Below are 24,811 nucleotides of genomic sequence, written 5' to 3' on the forward strand. Positions count from 1 at the left end.
AGAATTAATTCCCCCTAATGCTGTTGAAACGAGTGTCGGTGCAGAGAAGACAGAGCTATTGGAATCATTGTACCCAGCAAAAGCTTAGAAACCTTGAAGTAGAGGCAGCAGAGAGAATGAAGGGAGGAAATTAGGATTTTTAAAAACTATTCTTGTTTGAGATAAGGCAGCCTCTGGTAAGGCCAGCATTTGTTGCCCATCCTGAACTGAGTGCTTACTAATCAATTTCAGAGGGCAATTAAGAGTCAACCACAATCCTGTGGCTCTGGAGTCACATGTAGGCCAGACCGGGTAAGGACGGCAGATTTCCTTCCCTAAAGGACATTAGTGAACCAGATGGGTTTTTCCGACAATCAATAATATTATTGAGATGGGATTTCAATTCCAGATTTTTTTTAATGAATTGAATTTAAACACCTCCAGCTGCCCTGGTGGGATTTGAATCCGTATCCCCAGAGCATTAGCCTGGGCCTCTGGATTATGAGCCTAGCGATATTATCACTACACCACCATCTCCAGTAAAAACTAAAGCTGGATGATGAGTGAAGGAGCATGAAGCAGAAATTGGGAAGTGGAAGAGGTGATAAAGGAGAGAACTCCTTGGGGCGGCACAGTGGTTAGCGCTGCTGCCTCACAGCGCCAGGAACCCGGGCTCGATTCCAGCCTTGGGTGACTGTCTGTGTGGAGTTTGCACGTTCTCCCCATGGGTGCTCCAATTTCCTCCCACAGTCCAAGGATGTGCGGGTTGGATGGATTGGCCATGCTAAATTGCCCCTTAGTGTCAGGGGGATTGACAGGGTAAATATATGGGCTTATGGGAATAGGGCCTGGGTGGGATTGTGGTCGGTGCAGACTCGATGGGCCAAATAGCCTCCTTTTGCACTGTAGGAATGCTATGATTCTATGAAATATGTGGGGTTACAGGATAGGGCCTGGGTAAGATTCTCTGTCGGAGAGTCAGTGCAGACTTGATAGGCCGAATGGCTTCCTTCTACACTGCAGGGATTCTATGAATCTATGAACTGAGGAGATGCATGATTAAATTGGATCCTACATTATGATGAGGAATTGGCTATTTTAAATTTGCTTCTGTAACTATTTCTGATCATTATTATGGCTGTCTTTTAACTGCCCTCCTGCCTTGCTGCTTAAATGTGGGCATGATGTAACAGTGTGAGCATTTACAGTGTACTAAAACAGAAAGTTCTGGATGTACTCAGCAGGTCTGGCAGCATCTGCAGAGAGAGGGACAGAGTTCATGTTCGGAGTCAAATGTGACTCTTCTTCAGAAGGGGGGAATGTATAGTTAAAAGCAAAATACTGCAGATGCTGGAATCTGAAACACAAACAGCAAATGCTGGAAAATCTCAGCAGGTCTGACAGCGCCTGTGGGGAGAGAATAGATGTGGAAATGCCGGCGTTGGACTGGGGTAAACACAGTAAGGAGTCTAACAACACCAGGTTAAAGTCCAACAGGTTTATTTGGTAGCAAACGCCACCAGCTTTCGGAGAGCTGCTCCTTCGTCAGATGGAGTGGAAATTTCAACTGGAGCACCCGGAGGAAATTTCCACTCCATCTGACAAAGGGGCAGCGCTCCGAAAGCTAGTGGCGTTTGCAACCAAATAAACCTGTTGGACTTTAACCTGGTGTTGTTAGACTCCTTACTGGGAGAGAATAGAGCCAGTGTTTCGAGTCTGGATGACCCTTCTTCAGAGCTCCCTTGATAAATCAAGTTGTACTGCTTGTTTAGAAACATAGAAATGTAGAAAATAGGTGCAGGATTAGGCCATTCAGCCCTTCGAGCTTGCACCACCATTCAATATGATCATGTTTGATTATGCACTTTTTGTGTCTCACTCTCGCTTCCTCTCCATGCCCCTTGATCCTTTTAGCCACAAGGGCCACGTCCAGCTCCCTCTTGAGTACATCTAACAAACTGGGCCCCAACAGCAGTTTGATATTGAACTATTAGAATCATAGAATCCCTACAGTGCAGAAGGAGGCCATTCAGCCCAAGTCTGCACTGACCACAATCCCAGCCAGGCCCTATCTCCATAACTCTGTGCATTTACCCTGGCTAGTCCCCCTGACACTAAGGGGCAATTTAGCATGGCCAATCAACCTAACCCGCACATCTTTGGACTGTGGGAGGAAACCGGAGCACCCGGAGGAAACCCACACAGACACGGGAAGAATGTGCAAACTCCACACAGACAGTGACCCAAGCCGGGAATCGAACCCGGGTCCCTGGTGCTGTGAGGCAGCAGTGCTAACCACTGTGCCGCCGTGCCGCCCTTATTAAGAACAAGCATTTATTAAGAACAAGACAAATGCTTCAACGTACAGGAATCAGCTCACAGTCAAAATTTCATTGGCATGTACGCATGGAAAACCATCCTGGGAGCAAAATGGAAGGCTATAAATAAAACACCTGTCTCAGTCCGTCAGCGGTGGGGAGAGCGAGGGGGAAGAGAGAGTGAGATGCTGGTGCACAGATTCTGTTGCTCTCGGTTGTTTAGTTTTGATGCAGGTTATTTTAAATCAAAATCGAAAGCTGGCACTCTTCACCTGATGCCGGCATCTGTTCACAACACCTTCAAGAAAGCACGTGATAAGAAAGATGCCCTTCTGTTTGCTGAATTTCTGCTTGGAAGGCAGCATCTGGTGCCTGGACACACTGGCACCACTGGGTGACTGTAGTCAGCAGAATGATGAAGGCACCCAATGATGAATGCTAAAGCAGAGAATCAGCATTTATTTGAATTAGTGATGCATTAATTTTAACGGAGAGAAAAAAATGTAACTTATTTTCTCAGCTGGTTGTTTGGCCATTTTTGGGATTTATGCAAAGAAACGGCACGGTGGCACAGTGGTAGGGCGGCATGGTGGTACAGTGATTAGCACTGCTGCCTCACAGTGCCAGGAACCTGGGTTCGATTCCTGGCCTTGGGCCACTGTCTATGAGGAGTTTGCACATTCTCCCCGTGTCTGCGTGGGTTTCTTCCGGGTGCTCCGGTTTCCTCCTGCAGACCAAAGATGTGCGGGTTAGGTGGATTGGCCATGCTAAATTGCCCCTTAGTGTCCTAGGATGTGTTGGTTAGCAGGATAAATAGGTGCAGTGATGGGGATAGGGCCGGGGTAAGAATGTCATTTGGAGAGTCAGTGCAAACTCGATGGGTCAAATGGCCTCCTTCTGCACTGTAGGGATTCTTGATTCTATGAAACATTCAGTGAGTTTAATTTGTTCTTTCAGCATGGCATGGGGTGGCTCGGTAGCACTGCTGCTTCACAGCGCCAGGGACTAGGTTCGATTCCCGGCTTGGACCACTGTTTGTGTGGAGTTTGCACGTTGCCTGCGTGGGTTTCCTCTGGGTGCTCCGGTTTCCTCCCACAATCTGAAAGATCTGAACAGGCGCCGGAGTGTGGCGACGAGGGGAATTTCACAGTAACTTCATTGCAGTGTTACTGTAAGCCTTACTTGTGACTAATAATAAATAAACTATTTCTTTAAACAGCACACGCTCAGTGCAAGTTCATTGAACTGATACGGCGTAACAAAAAACAATTTAGCCCTCATCTTAGCCCGACCCCGACTCACCAAAAAGATACAGAAGTCTGAAACCAAAAGAGAAAATGCTGGAAAATCTCAGCAGGTCTGTCAGCAGCTGGAAGGAGAGAAAAGAGCTGTCGCTTCGAGTCCAGATGACTCTTTGTCAGAGCTTGACAAGCTTTGTCAAAGCTTTGTCAGAGCTTTGTCAAAGGTTCATCTGGACTCAAAACGTCAGCTCTTTTCTCTCCTTATAGATGCTGCCAGACCTGCTGAAAGTTTCCAGCGTTTTCTCTTTTGGTTTCAGATTCCAGCATCTGCAGTAATTTGCTTTTATCCAGAAGTCTGAGCTCCAGCACTTGTCCTGTAGCCTTGTGTGCCGTGGCATTTCAGGGACTGATCTAAATGCTTCTTATATGTTGTGAGGGTTCCCGCCTCCACCACCCTTTCAGACAGCGAGTTCCAGATTCCCAGCACCCTCTGGGTGAAAAAGATTCTCCTCAAATCCCCACTAAATCTCCTGCTCCTCACCTCAGACCTATTCTCTCCGTTTATTGACCACTCTACGATAGGGAAAGATTTCTTCCGACCCACCCTATCGACATCACCTCAAGCTGTTCCTGTGTCTGTTTCGGCAGTCAGTTCCAGACTGACATTGCAAAAAAACAGCAAAAACTGGGAACTAGGAATACTGATCCAAACTGCTTTTCCCAGTTGGGAGACTGGGAATAAAGCTGCCAGCTCATTTCCTTAACCCAGGACATGCTGCATTTCAGAGGGAAATTTAATCAGGACAAATTCCCTGAGAAAAAGGAGAAAATGCAGAAAGGCTTCATGAAGCAAGGAAAAGATAGTCGTGTATGGTTCGAGCATTTTGTATCTGCACTGGCAGGGGTGGCTTTATCCACCTCACACGTGATTGCTCTAATTAATTTAGTGGTTGATGTGATTGGAGCTGACACTTCATCTCATGGGCTTTCATCTTCAAGATCCCTTTCTGCATCACTTTTCCATTGCATAGTTACACAACCTGTACACCTTCGTGGTTTACAGCACAGTGGCACAGTGGTTAGCACTGCTGCCTCACAGCGCCAGGGACCCGGGTTCGATTCCAGCCTTGCGTGGAGTCTGCATGTTCTCCCCATATCTGCGTGGGTTTACTCCGGGTGCTCCAGTTTTCTCACACAATTCAAAGATGTGCAGGTTAGGTGGATTTGCCTTACCAAATTGCTCCTTAAGAGTCCAAAGATGTGTAGTTTAGGTGGATTGGCCATGCTAAATTAATCCTTAGTGTCCAAAGATGTGTAGGTTAGGTGGATTGGCCATGCTAATTTGCCCCTTAGTGTCCAAAGATGTGCAGGTTAGGTGGATTGATCATGCTAAATTGTCCCTTAGTGTCCAAAGACGTGCAGGTTAGGTGGATTGGCCATGCTAAATTGTCCCTTAGTGTCCAAAGATGTGTGGGTTAGGTGGATTGGCCATGATGAATTGTCCCTTAGTGTCCAAAAATGTGCAGGTTAGGTGGATTGGCCATGCTAAATTGTCCCTTAGTGTCCAAAGATGTGCAGGTTGGGTGGATTGGCCATGATGAATTGTCCCTTAGTGTCCAAAGATGTGCAGGTTGGGTGGATTGCCCATCATAAATGTATGGGGTTACAGGGATAGGGAGAGGGCCTGGGTAAGATGCTCTTTCAGAGAGTTGGTTCAGACTCAATGGAGCGAATGGGCTCCTTCTGTACTGTGACCTTATCGAGGTCTATAAAATAATGAGGGGCATAGATCAGCTAGATAGTCAACATCTTTTCCCAAAGGTAGGGAAGTCTAAAACTAGAAGGCATAGGTTTAAGGTGAGAGAGGAGAGATACAAAAGTGTCCAGAGGGGTAATTTTTTCACAGAGGGTGGTGGGTGTTTGGAACAAGCTGCCAGAGGTAGTAGGAGAGGCGGGTACAATTTTGTCTTTTAAAAAGCATTTAGACAGTTACATGGGTACAATGGGTATAGAGGGATATGGGCCAAGTGCGGGCAATTGGGATTAGCTTAGGGGTTTAAAAAAAAAGGGTGGCATGGACAAGTTGGGCCGAAGGGCCTATTTCCATGCTGTAAACCTCTATGACTCTATATAGGGATTCGATAGCTGGAGAGAATGTGAGTTGAACTAGTAAAAGGTAACTTTTGGACTAATATCGGGAGGTGGTTCTTTATGCACTGAACGGATAAAGCTTGAAATGAACCTGGCAAAGTGACAGAATAATTAAGAAAAAGAACCACATGCATAATGCTGTTCAGAATGGATGAAATATGGTGGGATAAATAGCCCGCTTCATTCATAATGCTTCATTCATAAGTGGGTGGCACAGTGGTTAGCACTGCTGCTTCACAGCGCCAGGGACCCAGGTTCGATTCCCGGCTTGGGTCACTGTGCGGAATTTGCACATTCTCCCCGTGGGTCTCCTGCGTGGGTTTCCTCAAGGTACTCTCGTTTCCTCCCAGATTCCAAAGATCGTTATCATAGAATCATAGAATCCAACAGTGCAGAAGGAGGCCATTCGGCCCATCGAGTCTGCACCAACCACAATCCTATCCAGGCCCGATGTCCATAACCCCATGTATTTACCCTAGATAGTCCCCTTGGCAATAAGGGTCAATTTAGCATGACCAATCCACCTAACCCGCACATCTTTGGAGTGTGGGAGGAAACCGGAGCACCCGGAGGAAACCCATGCAGACACGGGGAGAATGTGCAAACAGACAACGACCCAAACCGGGATTCAAACCCAGGACGCTGGCGCTGTGAGTCAGCAGTGCTAACCACTGCGCCACCATGCCGCCCGAGGGTGAGATTGTGGTCGGTGCTGACTTGATGGGCCAAATGACATCCTTCTGCATTGTAGGATTCTATGATACTCTTAACTGCCCTCTGAAATGGCCTCTCAGCCTTTCATTTCTACGAAACCAGATTACAAACAGATTACCGCTACACAATTAAGCAAGAACGTCCACGTGCTTGTTGGTTAATAAATTCCAGCCAGGTCATCAACAACCCCCTTCCAAGCATGAGTAAAACACAGTGGGTGAGATTCTCCAGCCTCCCAGCCATGTGTTTCCCGCCAGCGGGAGGTGGCACGTTGTTTGCCAGTGGCGGAATTCTCCAGTCCCACCGCTGTCAATGGGAATTCCCAATGATGTCACCCCCACGCTGGCGGGAAACCCATGGGCAGTGGGACTGGAGAATCCTGCTAGCGTGAATGGCCGGAGAATTCCGGCCAACATTTGTACATGATTTTTCCCCTTCCTATGGAACTTACTGTGACTTTCGGGAATCGTCACTCTCCCTTCAGTAATAAGAACATTCCACTGTCCATTTTCAATCTTGCATGCATGAACGTAAATCTTCACAGCTTCCTTTTAACCCCCATTGAGAGGGTCTTGCAAAATTATTTGGTTCCATTCATAGACAGAAACAGATAATGAATCAAGGTCTTTAGTTAATTAAACTACACGCGGCATCAAACAATGAAGGCCTTACTCTCGGCGAACATTGAGTTTGGAGTTCAAGTTTTTAAGTTTATTTATTAGTGTCACAAGTAGGCTTACATTAACACTGCAATGAAGTTACTGTGAAAATCCCCTAGTCGCCACACTCTGTTCGGGTACACTGAGGGAGAATTTAGCACGGCCAATGCACGTAACCAGCGTGTCTTTCGGACTGTGGGAGGAAACCGGAGCACCCGGAGGAAACCCCCACAGGGGAGAATGTACAGACTCTGCACAGACAGTGACCCAAGCCAGGAATCGAACCCAGGTCCCTGGCGCTGTGAGGCAGCAGTGCTAGCCATCGTGCTGCTGTGCCGCCCGTAGTGGAGAGATCTGCTGTTTCGAGCCTGGTGGGGTACTGGAAGCACGGTCTACTCCAGCGCGACAACAGATTAATGAGGAGTGAATTGTTGCATACTTCACACATGAGCCAAGCGAATGATTGCTGCCGCACTGACTAGCCTTGTTTGACATGCAGGGACTGGGCTGGTTCCCAGCTGTCGCTGAGGTAGCAGTAACCGAGATATTTAAAGAAAAGGAGGCAGGAGTTCAGCAGCTGAGGTGACACTAGTGGTCTAACCACCTCCTTCCATTCCAGGACTGGAGGGTTTCTTGAATGCTGTACAGAAAACAGTCGGCCATTCCTGTGCAGTGACAAATGCATCTGGAATGTAACTGTCCATCTGCGGCTGGTGACTTGAGATATTGTGCAATGTCAGTGAAGCCAGTGATACCATTATCAAAAAGCCACACCTTTACGCATTTTCTGAGAAATTCTAAACCACTTTACTCCTACTCATGCAGGGTGCATAATCATGAACAGATGTGTGTATTCACACCAACTGTTGGTCACGGGAATAGCTCCATAAGTTTACATTCTTTTAAAACAAAAATATATCTTATGCCTACTCATTTTTTTGTCTCTGACTTATCAACTGTCCATTGGATTAACAAATATATGAGTCTTCAGAGTTTTAAGTTTATTTATTAGTGTCACAAGTAGGCTTAGATTAACACTGCAATGAAGTTACTGTGAAAATCCCCTAGTCGCCACACTCCGGCGCCTGTTCGGGTTACACTGAGGGAGAATTTAGCACGGCCAATGCACCTAACCGGCACGTCATTCTGACTGTAGGAGAAAACCGGAGCACCCGGAGGAAACCCACGCGGACACGGGGAGAACATGCAAACTCCACACAGACAGCGACCCGAGCTGGGAATCGAACCTGGGTCCCTGGCACTGTGAGGCAGCAGTGCTAACCACTGTGCCACCCATAGTGGGGATCCTTTCTACAACTGTAATGCTCTACCAATGTTGAGTCTCCCAGTTGCAGTCCAGTAATAAAAGATGATGCAAGATCAGCTTCTGCACAAACCTACTTTATTCCTTTTCTTACAACTCCACATACACAGACCCAACACCCAGTGCCACCTGTATATATCCCGGTGAGTACTATTAAACAATTCACATACAAATTAGGTCTAAAGTGGAAGGTTGCAGTTAACCCATTCCTGACAACCAATGTCCTTCGGATGATTCTGTTTTGCTATTGAATACACGTGACTCAACAGACCGAGTCATTGAGCTCTCTAATAGTGATCTACCCACAGTTAAAACTGACCAATGAAATTCTGGTTTCCAGATCAAACCATCACATGTCATTACTAAAACACTAATATCTCCTTTTCGACAGTTTGTATGTTTCAATCGAAAGAATGTTCCCGATGGCGGGGGAATCCAGAACTAGGGGTCATAGTTTTAGGATAAGGGGTAAACCTTTTAGAACTGAGGTGAGGAGACATCTCTTCACCCAGAGGGTGGTGAATGTGTGGAATTCACTACCACAGAAAGTAGTTGAAGGCAAAACGTTGTCTGATTTTAAGAAGAAATTAGATATAGTTCTTGGGGCTAAAGGGATATGGAAGAATTGGGGGATCAGGATATTGAATTTGATGATCAGCCATGATCAAAATGAATGGCGGAGCAAGCTTGAAGGGCCGCATGGTCTACTCCTGCTTCTAGTTTCTATAGGCAGTGGCTGTAGGAAAGTATTGGTGTCCTGTTTGAAATGTGGAATTTTATCCACCGCTGTGTTTACAAGGTGGGCGTGACTGGTTCTTTATTATTAACCTGCTATACATGTGTGCTTCCCACTCGGAGTTATCATCTCGTCGAAATAGCTCCAAGTTGCAGAAACATAGAAACTAGAAGCAGGAGGAGGCCATTCGGCCCTTCGAGCCTGCTCCGCCATTCATTTTGATCATGGCTGATCATTGAATTCAATATCCTGATCCCCCCATTCCTCCCATATCCCTCGATCCCTTTAGCCCCAAGAGCTATATCTAATTTCTTCCTGAAATCACACAAAGTTTTGGCCTCAACTACTTTCTGTGGGAGTGAATTCCACACATTCACCACCCTCTGGGTGAAGAAATTTCTCACCTCAGTCCTAAAAGGTTTACCCCTTATCCTCAATGGTGTAAACCTATCACATCCATTCGCTGAGATTGAGGAGCTCCAAACCCTAAAGAATTCTTTCACTGCACTTGAGCCGAACAGTGACAGATGAGGTTGTGGACAGATGTTGTGAGGTGCTGCTTTTTGGAAGTAAATACTGTTCTGGGATAGAACTTACCAAAGGGTATCAATTAAAGTATTTATTAGTTACAAGTGAGGCTTACATTAACACTGCAATGAAGTTACTGTGAAACTCCCCTAGTCACCACAGACCGGCACCTGTTCAGGTCAATGCACCTAACCCGCACGTCTTTCAGAACGTGGGAGGAAACCAGAGCACCCGGAGAAAACCCCTGCAGACATGGGGAGAACGTGCAGACTCCACACAGACAGTGACCCAAGCTGGGAATTGAACACGGGTCCCTGGCGCTGTGAAGCAGCAGTGCTACCATTGTGCCCCAATTAACTCATTACCCAGAATGTGAAAACTGTATGAGGCAAGGCAGGCAGTGGCATAGTGATATTATTGCTGGACTAGTAATCCAGAGACCCAGGGTGATGCTCTGGGGACCCGGGTTCGAATCCCACCGTGGCAGATGGTGGAATTTGAATTCAATAAAAATCTGGAATTGAAAGTCCAAAAAATGACCATGAAACCATTGTTGATTGTCGTAAAAACCCATCTGATTCACTAATGTCCTTTAGGGAAGGAAATCTGCCATCCTTACCTGGTCTGGCCTACATGTGACTCCAGAGCCACAGCAATGTGGTTGACTCTCTACAACCCTCAGGGGCGGGCAATAAATGCTGGCCCAGCCAGCGACGCCCATGAACAAATAAAAACAACAGTAAGCAAAGCAAATGGATTGATGAGATAGCTGATGAGTTCAGCACCAAATAGTCTGAATGGAGACCTACACTGATGGCCAGTCAAGGGCTGTGGGAGAATATCCCCGGTAATCGGAAGAGATCTGAGCGTGAGTGGGGTGAGAGTCGGGGGGAATTGATGGGGGGAGGAGGAGTTGGTTTGGGGGGCAGTTGGGGGAATGGGGGGCATGGAGTTGGTGGGGGGCATGGAGTTGGTGGGGGGCATGGGATACTGAAGCATGGGAACATGCAGGGATGTGCAGCTGAGATCAGGTGTCGGAGGAGGGAGTTGACAAATTGTGGCAGTGAATGGAGGATGTGACGGGGAGAAGGTTTGCTCGATAGGTTCGGGAAAGTACTCCTGCTGTTCCCGGTTCACAAGCAGTGCTGTAAAAAGCACCTGATGGCTCGAACTGGCTACTCGTATCGCTATTGAGCTGCTGATCATTGGGAATGCTAGCGTTGCATTAAAATCAGTCCCCCATCTGCGCTTTGAGGGCCTGATTTAAATCGGCGTCCTGCCTCTGTCAGGGGTCACAGACACATCCTGCAACTTGCTGCTGTGAAATTCATTTAACATTTTTTGATTTTTGATTTGATTTGATTAGTATACAGTGAAAAGTATTGTTTCTTGCGCGCTGTACAGACAAAGCATACCGTTCATAGAGAAGGAAAGGATAGGGTGCAGTATATAGTGTTATATTCATAGCTAGGCTGTAGAGAAAGATCAACTTAATGCGAGGTAGGCCCATTCGAAAGTCTGAAGTTGTTGAATTCGATGTTGAGACCGGAAGGCTGTAAAGTGCCTCGCTGGAAGATGAGATGCTGTTCCTCCAGTTTGCGTTGAGCTTCACTGGAACATTGCAGCAGGACAAGGACAGACATGTGGGCATGGGAGCAGGATAGTGTGTAGAATGTTATATTACAGTCATAGGATTTTTGATTTGATTTATTATTGTCAGATGTACCGGGATACAGTGAAAAGTATTGTTTCTTGTACGCTATACAGACAAAACATACCGTTCTTAGAGTACATAGGGGAGAAGGAAATGAGAGAGTGCAGAATGTAGTGTTACAGTCACAGCTAGGGTGTAGAGAAAGATCAATTTAATGCGAGGTAGGTCCATTCAGAAGTCTGATGGCGGCAGGGAAGAAGCTGTTCTTGAGTCTCACTCCTTTGGGAGTGACTCGGAACAAATGGAAAAGCAACCGGTGGCCGGGTCGGATGCGATGGCAGTTTGGGGGTCACGTTAGGTGACCTACCCCTGCCCACGATGGAAAGGTGGAGTTAAAATTCCCTCTGAATGTTCTGCATAGCAGGATGGCAATGAACTAAGCTGCTTCTCCTGACGGTCAGCTGAAATAAAGGAGTTTCAAAAATTCTATGAGTGACAGGGGTGGCACAGTGGCACAGTGGTTAGCACAGCTGCCTCACAGCGTCAGGGACAGGGGTTCAATTCCGACCTCAGGTGACTGTGCGGAGTTTGCACATTCCCCCCCTGTCTGTGTGAGTTTCCTCCGGGTGCTTCAGTTTCCTCCCACAGTCCAAAAGACGTGCTGGTTAGGTGGATTGGCCATGATAAATTGCCCCTTAGTATCCAAATACGTGCAGGTTAGGTGCATTGGCTGTGCTAAATTGCCCTTTAATGTCCAGAGATGTGTAGGTTGGATTAGTTGGCCATGCTAAATTGCCCCTTGGTGTCAGGGGGATTGTCAGGGTAAATACATGGGGTTATGGGGATAGGGCCTGGGTTGGGTTGTTGTTGGTGCAGGCTTGATGGGCCGAATGGCCTCCTTCTGCACTGTAGGGATTTTATGACCCTTCCACTATTGCTAAATTATCAGACTGTTTCTCCCCACATCCAGCACTAGATTAGCTGAAGTGCCCTCCAATTAGATATGGGGATGACTGAGGCCATTTTGGTCCCTGCTCCACACTTTGTTCCCTAGCTACAGGCCTCACCCCTCTCCCTGGCAACAGACTGAGATTAAAACTAAATGTTTGCACTCTTTGTGACGTATCGTAGCCGTGCCATTGCTAAGGTCTATTTCTACCTCAGTAACATCACCCGATATTGGGGAGGTGATGGCCTAGTGGTATTATTGCTGGACTCTTAATCCAGAAACTCAACTAATGTTCTGGGGACCCGGGTTCGAATCCCGCCACAGCAGATGTTGGAATTTGAATTCAATAAAAAAAATCTGGAATTAAGAATCTACTGATGACCATGAAACCATTGTCAGAAAAACGCATCTGGTTCACTCATGTTCTTTAGGGAAGGAAATCTGCCATCCTTGCCTGGTCTGGCCTACATATGACTCCAGAGCCACAGCAATGTGGTTGACTCTCAACTGCCCTCAAGCAACTAGGGATGGGCAATAAATGCTGGCCCAGCCAGCGACACCCATGTCCCACAAATGAATTTTTAAAAATCATAGCCGTGCCATCACTAACGCCATCTATTTCTACCTCAGTAACATCACCCGACATTACCCCTGTTTCAGCTCATCTGCTGTGGAACCGTCAAGTGTTTTTTAGTCACTCTATGCTAATTTCCAGCATTCTATCCTCCATAAACTTGAGACAGTTGAAAATTCTACTGTCTGTGCGTCAAATTGTAGCAAATCCTTTTCCCCTATCCTGTGCTCACTGGGCTACATGGGCCCCTGGTTAAAAAACTTCTTCAAAATTCAAAATTCTTACCATTCATTCTTTGCAAATCCCTCAGCCCCTATCTCTATAATCCTCTCCAGCCGCTTAACCCTCTGATATCTCAGTTACTCTAATACTGGCCTCTTGTACATTCCTGATAATACTTACCCCACCAATGCTGGCTGTGCCTTCAGTTGTTGAGACCCAAGTGCTTCCCTCCGTACACCTCTCCGCCTCGCTTTCCTCCTTTTACAACACCCCTTAAAACCAAACTCCTTCTCCACATTTTAGCTCTCTGATCTAATTCGTGGCCCGGTGTCATATTTTGTTCCCTGTGAAACTCCCTGGGGCAATCAATGGTGTTAAGGTTTAAAGTTTATTTCTTAGTGTCACAAGTAGGCAATGAAGTTACTGTGAAAATCCCCTAGTCGCCACGCTCCAGCGCCTGTTCGGGTTCACTGAGGGAGAATTTAGCATGGCCAATGCACCTAGCCAGCACGTCTTTCGGACTGATTAGGTGCATTGGCCACGCTAAATTCTCGGCCCATCGAGTCTGCACCGACCACAATCCCACCCAGGCCCTATCCTCATGCATTTACCCTAGCTAGTCCTCCTGACATTAAGGGGCAATTTAGCATGGCCAATGCATCTAACCAGCACGTCTTTTGGACCATGGGAGGAAGCCGGAGCACCCGGAGGAAACTCACACAGACACGGGGAGAATGTGCAGACTCCACACAGACAGTGACCCAAGCCGGGAATCGAACCCGGGTCCCTGGCGCTGTGAGGCAGCAGTGCTAACCACAAGTCCAGAAGTAGGACTTGAACCCGGACCATCGGGCCCAGAGGTAGGGGTGCTACCCACTGTGCCACAAGACCTGCTTAATTAATGCCCTTTATTGAAGGAAATCTTTTTTATCCGGTCTGGCTACCTCAGTAACATCACCCGACATTGGGGAGGTGATGGCCTAGTGGTATTATTGCTAGACTCTTAATCCAGAAACTCAACTAAGGTTCTGGGGACTCGGGTTCGAATCCCGTCACAGCAGATGTTGGAATTTGAATTCAATAAAAAATATCTGGAATTAAGAATCTACTGATGACCATGAAACCATTGTCAGAAAAACGCATCTGGTTCACTAATGTTCTTTAGGGAAGGAAATCTGCCATCCTTGCCTGGTCTGGCCTACATGTGACCCCAGAGCCACAGCAATGTGGTTGACTCTCAACTACCCTCGAGCACTCCAGGGCCGGAATTATCCAGCCGTTCACATCCTGCTGCACATGAGGACAGAGAATTTGACACCCAGCCAAATCTCTGCTCACTGCAGCGGGACCGGAGAATCCCGCCGGCGTGAATGGCTGGAAAATTCTAGCCTAGAACACTGCCCTCTGAAATGGCCCAGCAAGCCACTCAGTTCAAGAATGGTTAGCGATGGGCAACAAATGCTGACCTTGCCAGTGACACCCACATCTCATGGAAGACAGAAAGGTCGCTGCACGACTACAGTGCTGTGTATCTTGGGGGTTTCCTGTGCCTTCTAGCTCTGTGCCCTGCACCCACCTTGTGATGGATCACCAGCAAGTTGGCATTGTACGACATGTGCCGTGTGGTGAGGGCCACCTGTTTGTGTCACTACAATGCGTAGAGCATGTAATCTTCTGCATCAGCTGCTCCAGGCTTTCAGTCAAACTCTTCCCAAACTTCCAAGAAAGGATTCAGGGAATCTGCTGCTTGGTCCCAAAAAAACAATAGGAATCGTTGTTTAGATTGCACTGTGGTTAGCAAGGTGGCACAGTGCTTAGCATGGTGGCACAGTGGTTGGCATGGTGACAGAGTGGTTAGCATGGTGGCACAGTGGTAGCACGGTAGCACAGTGGTAGCACGGTAGCACAGTGGTAGCACGGTAGCACAGTGGTTAGCACAGTGGCACAGTGGTTAGCACAGTGGCACAGTGGTTAGCATGGTGGCACAGTGGTTAGCACAGTGGCACAGTGGTTAGCATGGTGGCACAGTGGTTAGCACAGTGGCACAGTGGTTAGCACAGTGGCACAGTGGTTAGCACAGTGGCACAGTGGTTAGCATGGTGGCACAGTGGTTAGAACGGTGGCACAGTGGTTAGCACTGCTGCCTCACAGTGCCAGGGACCCGGATTCGATTCTCAGCTGGGTCACTGTCTGTGCAGAGTCTGCGCGTTCTCCCCTGTGTCTGTGTGGGTTTCCTCCGGGTGCTCCAGTTTCATCCCACAGTCCGAAAGACATGCGGGTTAGGTGGATTGGCCGTGCTAAATTGTCCCTTAGTGTCAGGGGGACTGGCTAGGGTAAATGCATGGCGTTATGGGGATAGGGCCTGGGTGGGATTGTGGTTGGTGCAGGCTCAATGGGCCGAATGGCCTCCTTCTGCACTGTAGGATTCTATGAGAAACACTGCCAATAGATACACCATGAGTGTTATATTTTTGGTTTGGGTGTAATTTAATTTAATTTCTATTTCATGATTTCCTCTTCCCTATCCAGAGTCCCTCCACTTTCTGTAGATGGCAGGAAGAAGATGACTTTCTAAATTTGTCACTTAAAGGCAGATGAGGGTGCACTCTTTGCTCCTGCCAACTCCAGTGGTTGAATCATTGACATTCTCTTGTACCACGACCCTTTTAAACAGTAACTTTCTTATTACGGCAATGATAAATGTGACTTTATACAAACTGAGCACTTGGCAATTTCAGCGACTAATATTTGGGTGAGAGAATGATGGTAGATGTGAGCTACTAAACTCAAAGATCACAAAGTGGACATGCATTATGTGGCTGGACCCGTATTCTAGCAGCACTTGTCTTCAATTCAACATCAAAACCAGAAAATGCTGGGAAATCCCAGCAGGTCTGACAGCATCTGTGGAGAGAGAATAGAGCCAACGAGGGGAATTTTCCTGTCCCACCTGCCATCGGAATCGTAGTGGGCGGGGGGGGGGGGGAGGGGGAGGGGGGGGTGGGGGGGATGGTGGGGGGGGTGGGGGGGGGTGAGAGTCACCATGTAAAAGTCCGTTGACCTCGGGTGGGATTTTCTGGTTTTGGGGCCACTGTTTCAAGTCTGGATAACCCTTCATCAGAGCTAAAGTCAAAGAAGATAGGATGAGGTTTATATTGTGAGGGTGAGGGGGTGTGTGATTGACAAAGACGTCATAGACAAAAAGACTAAGGGGATGTAAATGGTGGTAGTAAAGGCTGAGAATGGTGCTAACAGCGTCCCTTAGGAGATGGGAATGTGCAAATGGCAGAACAAAGGTGCAGAGTGATGCGCTATCAATAAGGCGAAAGACTACCGATATGCCAATATAAGTGTAGGCTTTTATTCACAACAGAATCAGGAGCAGATCCCAACAATTAACAGACCTGGACTGAACAAGGGGGAGGAGACAGCCACCTTTATACTAGGTGCTGAGGGGAGGAACCAAACTGGAAGGGGATGTGTCCAGGTATGACAAACACACACAACGGTGGTCCATATAGGACAAAGGCACAACTGAGGTCCACCACATTGAGTGTCAAAGGTCAAACTGAACCATGTGACAGATGGCCCTAGTGGGGTGGGGGGAGGGCAGGAGGGAAACAAGATGGAAAGCGAGACTTTTAAGAAGTGGACAAATGAAAAGATGGGAGAAATGGAAATGAAGAATAATGATGAGAGTATAAAGAAATAAATGGATTAAAAAGAAATGAAATAAAATAAATGGGAATGGGGTGAAGATGAGGGTGCACTCCTTGCTCCTGCCAACTCCAGTGGTTGAATCATTGACATTCTCTTGTACCACGACCCTTTTAAACAGTAACTTTCTTATTACGGCAATGATAAATGTGACTTTATACAAACTGAGCGCTCGGCAATTTCAGCGACTAATATTTGGGTGCTCTGAAGTTGTTGAACTCAATGTTCAGAATGGAAGGCTGTAAAGTTCCCAATCGGAAGATGAGTTACTTTGGGCTTCACTGGAACATCGCAAAAGGCCAGGGATTGGGACATGCGGACAGGAGAGCGGGGTGAATTGACAAGCGACAGGATGGCCTGGGTCCTGCTTGCGGATGGACCAGAGGTGACCGGCGAAGTGGTCACCCAGTCTGCGTTTGGTCTCTCCGATGTAGAGTAGACTCCTGTGGGAGCAGCGAATGCAATAGACCAGATCGAAGGAGGTGGATGTGTAGCGCTGCTTCACCTGAGAGCGGTGTTTGGGCCCTGGGACGGTGAGCAGGGAGGAGGTGAAGGGGTGGGTGTTGCACCTTCTGCGGTGGCGTGGGAAGGCGCAGTGGGGGAGAGGGGGGGGGGAGGTGTCGGAGGTAATGGAGGAGAGGTGTCCTGTCTTTAGTTGCTGCGTTGCACATTTCTGGTGCAAAGCGAAAGCTGGGGCTTGATTGATGAAACGCCAGCCAGTGTCGCTTCCCTCTTCAAAGGCATTTCCAACCTTTCAAGTGTATCACCCAGTAATGTGTCTAAATGGGGCTGATCGGGAGGGTGGGGGGGAGATGATCATGTGTAACCAGTACAACAGGACCTTTGAGTGCACAGCTGGTGCTGCAGACAATGAGAATGCATGTGTGCTGTGTCCAGTTTGATGCAGAACTGTGAGTCACCCCGGCCATATCCAATATATCATTCACAGACGCGAACCAATCTCACTCTTCAGCTCCGAAGGAATTTCCGAGAAAATACATTCCCAGCTCCGATTCATACTCAAAGCTTAGGACCACCGAACGATGCAGAAAGCTACTGGCTTGCTTCAGCATCTGATCTACCTTACACTTAACTGTGTAAGTAACAATCTGCCAATGATGTCTTTGTTGGAGCGCTGAGCAATATGTACAGCGGTTCGATGTTACTTTCTGGCAGGTTTGTGCATGCAAGACCTCCATCTGCTGGACAAACCGCGCTGTGAAATTTTCAGAGGTGCTTGCACCATTATTGCTGCATTATTATCAGGACCAGCTGAATGCCCCCAGTGAAAAGAAATGTATCATCTGTTTCCCGCCCCCCCCCTCAGCCCCCTAAAGTGGCAGCGACTGAAGTGTAGCTCGTATCGCACCGGGCTTCTGTCGAGGTGCCTATGTTCTCCTTCTCTCCCTGAGTGTGTTTAAAGTGCTGTTCCTCCCCACAGACAGGCCTTATGAGAAGAGGGAGAGGGAAGAGAGAGAGAAGACAGCGACAGGACCGGCACCATGACATCGGCCACGGATTTTGACAATGTGGAGATTCAGCAGCAGTACAGCCACATCAATGCCCGCTGGGAACTCTCGGACGAAAGTGAACTCGACAATGACAACAGCTCGGCTAGGTTGTTTGAGCGTTCGAGAATCAAAGCTCTTGCAGGTAAAGCAGCTGAACTCTTTTGCGTGTATTGCTAGGCTATTAATGCTCACCCTTCCAGCTACTCCTTCTCAAGTAAGAAGAAATAAATCCCGTTTCCCGCGAGCATATAAAACGCTGTGCCTTCAATCCATTGCCTGTAAGAAGTGAAATTCTTTCATTAAATTCGAAAAGGGTGATTTTTTTTTCTGAGAAAGGGAAAGGAAAAGAATGTCTTGCAGTTGTGAAGATCACGTTAAAGTACATCTTGAAGGTTGGCACTAACATCTGTGTTTATTTCTGACAGGAAGTTTCTGCAGGTAACAAACTGCAAATGTACCTGTCATCTAGGGGCGGCACGGTGGCACAGTGTTTAGCACTGCTGCCTCACAGCGCCAGGGACCCGGGTTCGAGTCCCGGCTTGGGTCACTATCTGTCTGGAGTTTGCATGTTCTGCCCGTGTCTGTGTGGGTTTCCTCCGGGTGCTCCGGTTTCCTCCCATAGTCCAAAGATGTGCAGGTTAGGTGCATTGACCATGCTAAATTGCCCCTTAGTGTCAGGGGACTAGTTAGGGTAAATGCATGTGGCTATGGGGATAGGGCCTGGGTGGGATTGTGCTGGTGCAGACTCGATGGGCCAAATAGCCTCCTTCTGCACTGTAGGGATTCTATGATTCTGAAGATATTAATTTTCTATCATGTTCGTTTTTTCCGTCTGTTTCTGTAATTGTGACTGAAGATTGCTTCATTATCTCACCGACCGGAATATGGCTCCCTTGTTATCATCAAAAGAACTCTGATATTAAACTTTACACACTTCGAAAAATATCAGCAAATTTAAAATGTCTCCCAGAGATGAGGGGCAAAATTTTTCTGTCCCCCCCTCCCCCCGCCACGGGAATCGTAGCGGGCGGGACAGGAGCATGCAAAGATGCATTGACCTTGGACAGGATTTTCCAGTCTTGGGGCGAGCGAGGCTGGAAAATCCCGCCCGAGGGGTTTGTCTTATGAAGAGAGATTGAGCAGTTTTGATCGATACTCGCTCGAGTTTCGAAGAATGAGGGGAGGTCTAATTGATTTGATTTGATTTATTATTGTCACATGTATTAGTATACAGTGAAAAGTATTGTTTCTTGCGCGCTATTCAGACAAAGCATACCGTTCATAGAGAAGGAAAGGAGAGAGTGCAGAATGTAGTGTTACAGTCATAGCTAGGGTTGTAGAGAAAGATCAACTTAATGCAAGATAGGTCCATTCAAAAGTCTGACAGCAGCAGGGAAGAAGCTGTTCTTGAGTCGGTTGGTACATGACCTCAGACTTTTGTATCTTTTTCCCAGAAAAAGGTGGAAGAGAGAATGCCCGGGGTGCGTGGGTTCCTTGATTATGCTGGCTGCTTTTCCGAGGCGGCGCGAAGTGTAGACAGAGTCAATGGATGGGAGGCTGGTTTGCGTGATGGATTGGGCTACATTCACGACCTTTTGTAGTTCCTTGTGACCTTGGGCATAGCAGGAGCCATACCAAGCTGTGATACAACCAGAAAGGATGCTTTCTATCGTGCATCTATAGAAGTTGGTAAGAGTCGTAGCTGACATGCCAAATTTATTTAATCTTCTGAGAAAGTAGAGGCGTTGGTGGACTTTCTCAACTATAGCATTGACTTGGAGGGACCAGGACAGGTTGTTGGTGATCTGGACACCTAAAAACCTGAAGCTCTCGACCATTTCTCCTTCGTCCCCATTGATGTAGACAAGGGGCATGATCTCCTTTATGTTTCCTGAAGTCGATGACTTCAAGATGCTAAAGAGGATTGACAGGGTAGACATAGAGAGGATGCTTCCTCTTGTGGGGCAATCTAGAACAGAGAGGCCATCGTTTTAGGATAAGGGGTAGCAGACCTGGAGGGCCAAAGGGCCTGTTCTTGTGCTGTATTGTTCTTTGTTCAGAGATGAGGAGAAACTACTTCCCTCAAAGGGTGGTGAATCTGTGGAATTCATTCCCCCCAGAGTGCGGTGGATGCCGGGACAGAGAGTAAATGTAAGCAGGAGATAGACAGATTTTTAATTAGTAACAAGTTGAAGGGTTATGGAGAATGGGCAGGAAAGTGGAGTTGGGGCTGAGGTGAAAAGAGCCACGATCGCCTTGAATGGCGGAGAAGTCTCGAGGGGCTGAATGGCCTACTTGTGTTCTTGTGTTCCAATGTCTTGAAGTAAGTGCTTTCCTCTCAAAGGATAAATTTAATCAGACAGGTGGATAATCTGGTTTGGAGGGGGTGTAAATCCATGTACAGCAGCACTATGGCCAAGCACTCATGCAACTGTTTCCCCACATCGCACTGTGCAAATGGATTTTTAAAAAGGCACTTCCCACCCCCCTCCCCGTGACGCCAAACTGCTTGGCAAAGCTCAGTGATGTTCCTGCTTGCACCAGAACAATAAAGATGCAGCCAAAGTATTTAAAAGTTCCAGTGCTGGGAGATCTGACATTTCACTTTGTCAGTGTTTCCATCTGTCACTTAAAGGAAAGGCAGGAAAGCAAGCCATCGATTCCCCGCCGCATTTCTGACCTGAGACAGCCTGGCTTCTTCCCAAGCACTGCGGCCAAGTAGTTGTCAATACAGAAAAATGCCCAACAGCAATTAGTTTCTAATGGACCCCGGGATCTGCCATTAATGTCACTTTCCACAGGAATTATCCGAGGATTCGCTTTGAAGGGAAAGACTCGGTAAGCAGTCGGGTTCGATTCCGGCCTCGGGTGACAGTCTGTGTGCAGTTTGCACATTCTCCCCGTGTCTGCATGGGTTTCCTCCGGGTACCCCGGTTCAATCCATCACTCAAATCAGCAAATCCATGCCCAATCCATCACGCAAACCAGCCTCCCATCCATTGACTCTGTCTACACTTCCCACTGACTCGGAAAAGCAGCCAGCATAATCAAGGACCCCATGCACCCCAGCCATCTCTCTTCCATCTTCTTCCATCGGGAAAAAGATACAAAAGTCTGAGGCCACGTACCAACCGACTCAAGAACAGCTTCTTCCCTACCGCAGTCAGACTTTTGAATGGACCTACCTCACATTAAGTTGATCTTTCTCTACACCCTAGCTATGACTGTAACATTACATTCTGCACTCTCTCGTTTCCTTCTCTATGAACGGTATGCTCTGTCGGTATAGTGCGCAAGAAACAATACTTTTCACTGTACGTTAATACATGTGACAATAATAAATCAAATTTTTTAAAAATCCTCCCACAGTCCGAAAAATGTGCTGGTTAGGTTGATTGGCCATGATAAATTGCCCCTTAGTGTCAGGGGAGTTAGCAGGGTAAATACGTGGGGTTAAGGAGATAGGGCCTGGGTGGGATTGTGGTCGGTGCAGACTTGATGGGCAAAATAGCGTCTTTCTGCACTGTCGGATTCTATGATTCAATATCCAAATGCCAGACAAACCCTTGGGTCATCAGCTTATTGTTTTAAACATCAGGTGAGGCAAATGGTTTTGATTTTGATTTGATTTGATTTATTATTGTCACGTGTATTGGTATACAGTGAAATTTATTGTTTCTTGCGCACCATGTAAATAAAGCATACCATTCATAGAGAAGGAAAGGAGAGAGTGCAGAATGTAGTGTTACAGACATAACTAGGGTGCAGAGAAAGATCAGCTTCGTACAAGGTAGGTCCATTCAAAAGTCTGATGGCAGCAGGGAAGAAGCTGTTCTTGAGTTGGTTGGTACGTGACCTCAGACCTTCGCATCTTTTTCCCAAAGGAAGAGGGTGGAAAGGAGAATGTCCAGGATGCGTGGGGATCTTTAATTATGCATTGATAGATGCACCATAAAAAGCATTCTTTCTGGCTGTATCACAGCTTGGAATGGCTCCTGCTTTGTACAAGACTGCAAGAAACTACAAAAGGTCGTGAACGAAGCCCAGTCCATCACTCAAACCAGCCTCTCATCCATCGACACTGTCTACACTTCCTGCTGCCTCGGAAAATCAGGGTGAAGGTCGTAGCTGACATGCCAAATTTCTTTAATCTTCTGAGAAAGTAGAGACGCTGGTGGACTTTCTCAACTGTAGCATCGGCATGGAGGGACCAGGACAGGTTGTTGGTGATCTGGACACCTAAAAACTTGAAGCTCTCGACCATTTCTACTTCGCCCCCATTGATGTAGACAGGGGTATGTTCTCCACTATGCTTCCTGAAGTCGATGACTATCTCCTTTGCTTTGTTGACATTGAAGGAGAGATTATTGTCGTTGCACCAGCTCGCCAGATTCTCTATCTCATTCCTGTACTGTGTCACCCAGCAAAAAAATAGCATTTCAAATACTTAAACCTCCCTGAAGTCAGTGTGTGAGTTCCAAAATTGAATTTTTGTAATAACTCGTTCCAGAAACTGAATTTCATTTGAACTCTCTCCAATACTGTCCAGTATAGTGATGATGTATCTTCAAGGTTATCATCAAAGCAAAGCTTGAAAGATTTATTTTCATGCTAAATTCAGTTGTCAAGTCTTGTTATGGACTTGGGTACTTTATTGTGTGACACATGCATCTGGCAAAGTCCTGATATTCAGCAAGGTTATTTTTTCTTCCAGTTCACAAGTTGTCTCCTCTCCCGAAGAAGTTGCATCTTCTCTACGATGCAAGTGCTCTCCACTACTTCACCCAGATGGTCACTGTGTGCGTGAACCTCAGCAGTGGATTGTTAAGGTCACTATTCAAGTGCAGGAGACATTGGCCAGGACTCTCCAATCTCTGATCTGCACCAAAAGCCTCTGACCCTTGCCCGCAGCTGGGATTCTCCAGTCCCGCTGCAGTGAATGGAGCTTTGGCTGAGCGCCAAATTCCCCGTTCTCGCTGGCAACGAGGATGAACCAGATTGGAGAATTCCGGTCATCATATCACAGCTCCGTCCAATGCTTGAGGTGCACACTTGAAGCAGTGGTGGTTATTGGATGCTGTGACCAGTTCCCTCCACCACCTCCTCCCCAGAGCCACTGAGGCTAATTGTCACATCCCAACTATTGTCCCAGCTGACGACAAGTAGCAGCGTAAGACAGTGATTGAACCCGGCTGTTTCTTAGTCTATGGTCGGATTCGCCAGCCGTTCACGCCCCACTGCCAGCGAGAACGGAGAATCTGGTGCTCAGCCAAATCTCCATTCACTGCAGTGGGACCGGAGAATCCCAGCCGTGAATGAGGTCAGAGAATCCGGCCCTATCTCTCTGTACTATCCTCTGACTTAACCAGGTAACCATTGGGAAAACAGCAAAATTTGGAGTACTGTGAGCAGTTTTGGGCCCCGTATCTAAGGAAGGATGTGCTGGCCTTGGAAAGAGTCCAGAGGAGGTTCACAAGAATGATCTCTGGAATGAAGAGCTTGTTGGATGAGGAACGGTTGAGGACTCTGGATCTGTACTCGTTGGAGTTTAGAAGGGTGAGGGAGGATCTTATTGAAACTTACAGGATACTGCGAGGCCTGGATAGAGTGGATGTGAAGACGATGTTTCCACTCGTAGGAAAAACTAGAACCGGAGGGCACAACCTCAGGCTAAAGGGACGATCCTTTAAAACAGAGATGAGGAGGAATTTCTTCAGCCAGAGAGTGGTGAATCTGCGAAACTCTTTGCTGCAGAAGGCTGTGGAAGTCAGGTCATTGAGTGTCTTTAAGACAGAGATAGATAGGTTCTTGATTAATAAGGGGATCAAGGGTTATGGGGAAAAGGCAGGAGAATGGGGATGAGAAAAATATCAGCCATGAATGGCGGAGCAGACTCGATGGGCCGAGTGGCCTAATTCTGTGCCCATGTCTTATGGTCTTATTGCTAATTGCGATCAGATTGTTTGGACAGACACGTTTCTTTCCAATAGCTTTGACCTTGGGTTGACCTAAAATGTGACCTCCTCTGCACAGCAATGGCTGCAGCATTTAACTGTTGGCATCTGAGTGGAATTGAAGTGCTCATTCACGGTGGGCAGCTGTTTAATCTCAGTATCGGTTCTGTCCAATTATATCAATAACTTGTTGATTCAGAGTTGCTCGAACCTTGTGACACTTTAACCAGAGTGACCCGAGACTCAACTGCCACAAGAACCATAGAATCCATACAGAGCAGAAGGAGGCCATTCGACCCATCGAGCCTGCACCGACAACAATCCCACCCACGCCTTAAATCGTGTAACCCCCCCATTTTTACCCTGCTGGTCCCCCTGACGCGAAGGGGCAATTTAGCTTGTCCAATCAACCTAACCCACACATCTAACTGGCCGATATATTTCCAAGTCAGGATTGTTGTGGGGCTTTTTCACACACCGATTCCAATTCATAGAATTCCTACAGTGCAAAAGAGGCTATTTGACCCATCGAGTCTGCACCAACTCTCTGACAGAGTATCTCACCCAGGCCCTCTCCCCT

The 24,811-nt window shown here is 47.3% G+C and overlaps 1 protein-coding gene across 3 annotated transcripts in view; it reads left to right on the forward strand.

The window, feature by feature from the left end:
• Positions 1–24,811, forward strand: part of LOC144506945 (spectrin beta chain, non-erythrocytic 1-like) — a 266,820-nt gene that overhangs the window by 25,333 nt on the left and 216,676 nt on the right. For 2 of the 3 annotated variants that reach the window (XM_078233354.1, XM_078233357.1), the window contains exon 2: positions 18,208–18,419. In XM_078233354.1, the coding sequence (XP_078089480.1) occupies positions 18,269–18,419 (151 nt within the window). In that variant the 5' untranslated portion in view covers positions 18,208–18,268. The remainder of the gene's footprint in view (positions 1–18,207; positions 18,420–24,811) is intronic. The other variant, XM_078233356.1, reaches the window with a different exon arrangement.

This window comes from Mustelus asterias, chromosome 18, assembly GCF_964213995.1.
Source record: "Mustelus asterias chromosome 18, sMusAst1.hap1.1, whole genome shotgun sequence".
Taxonomy (NCBI): domain Eukaryota; kingdom Metazoa; phylum Chordata; class Chondrichthyes; order Carcharhiniformes; family Triakidae; genus Mustelus; species Mustelus asterias.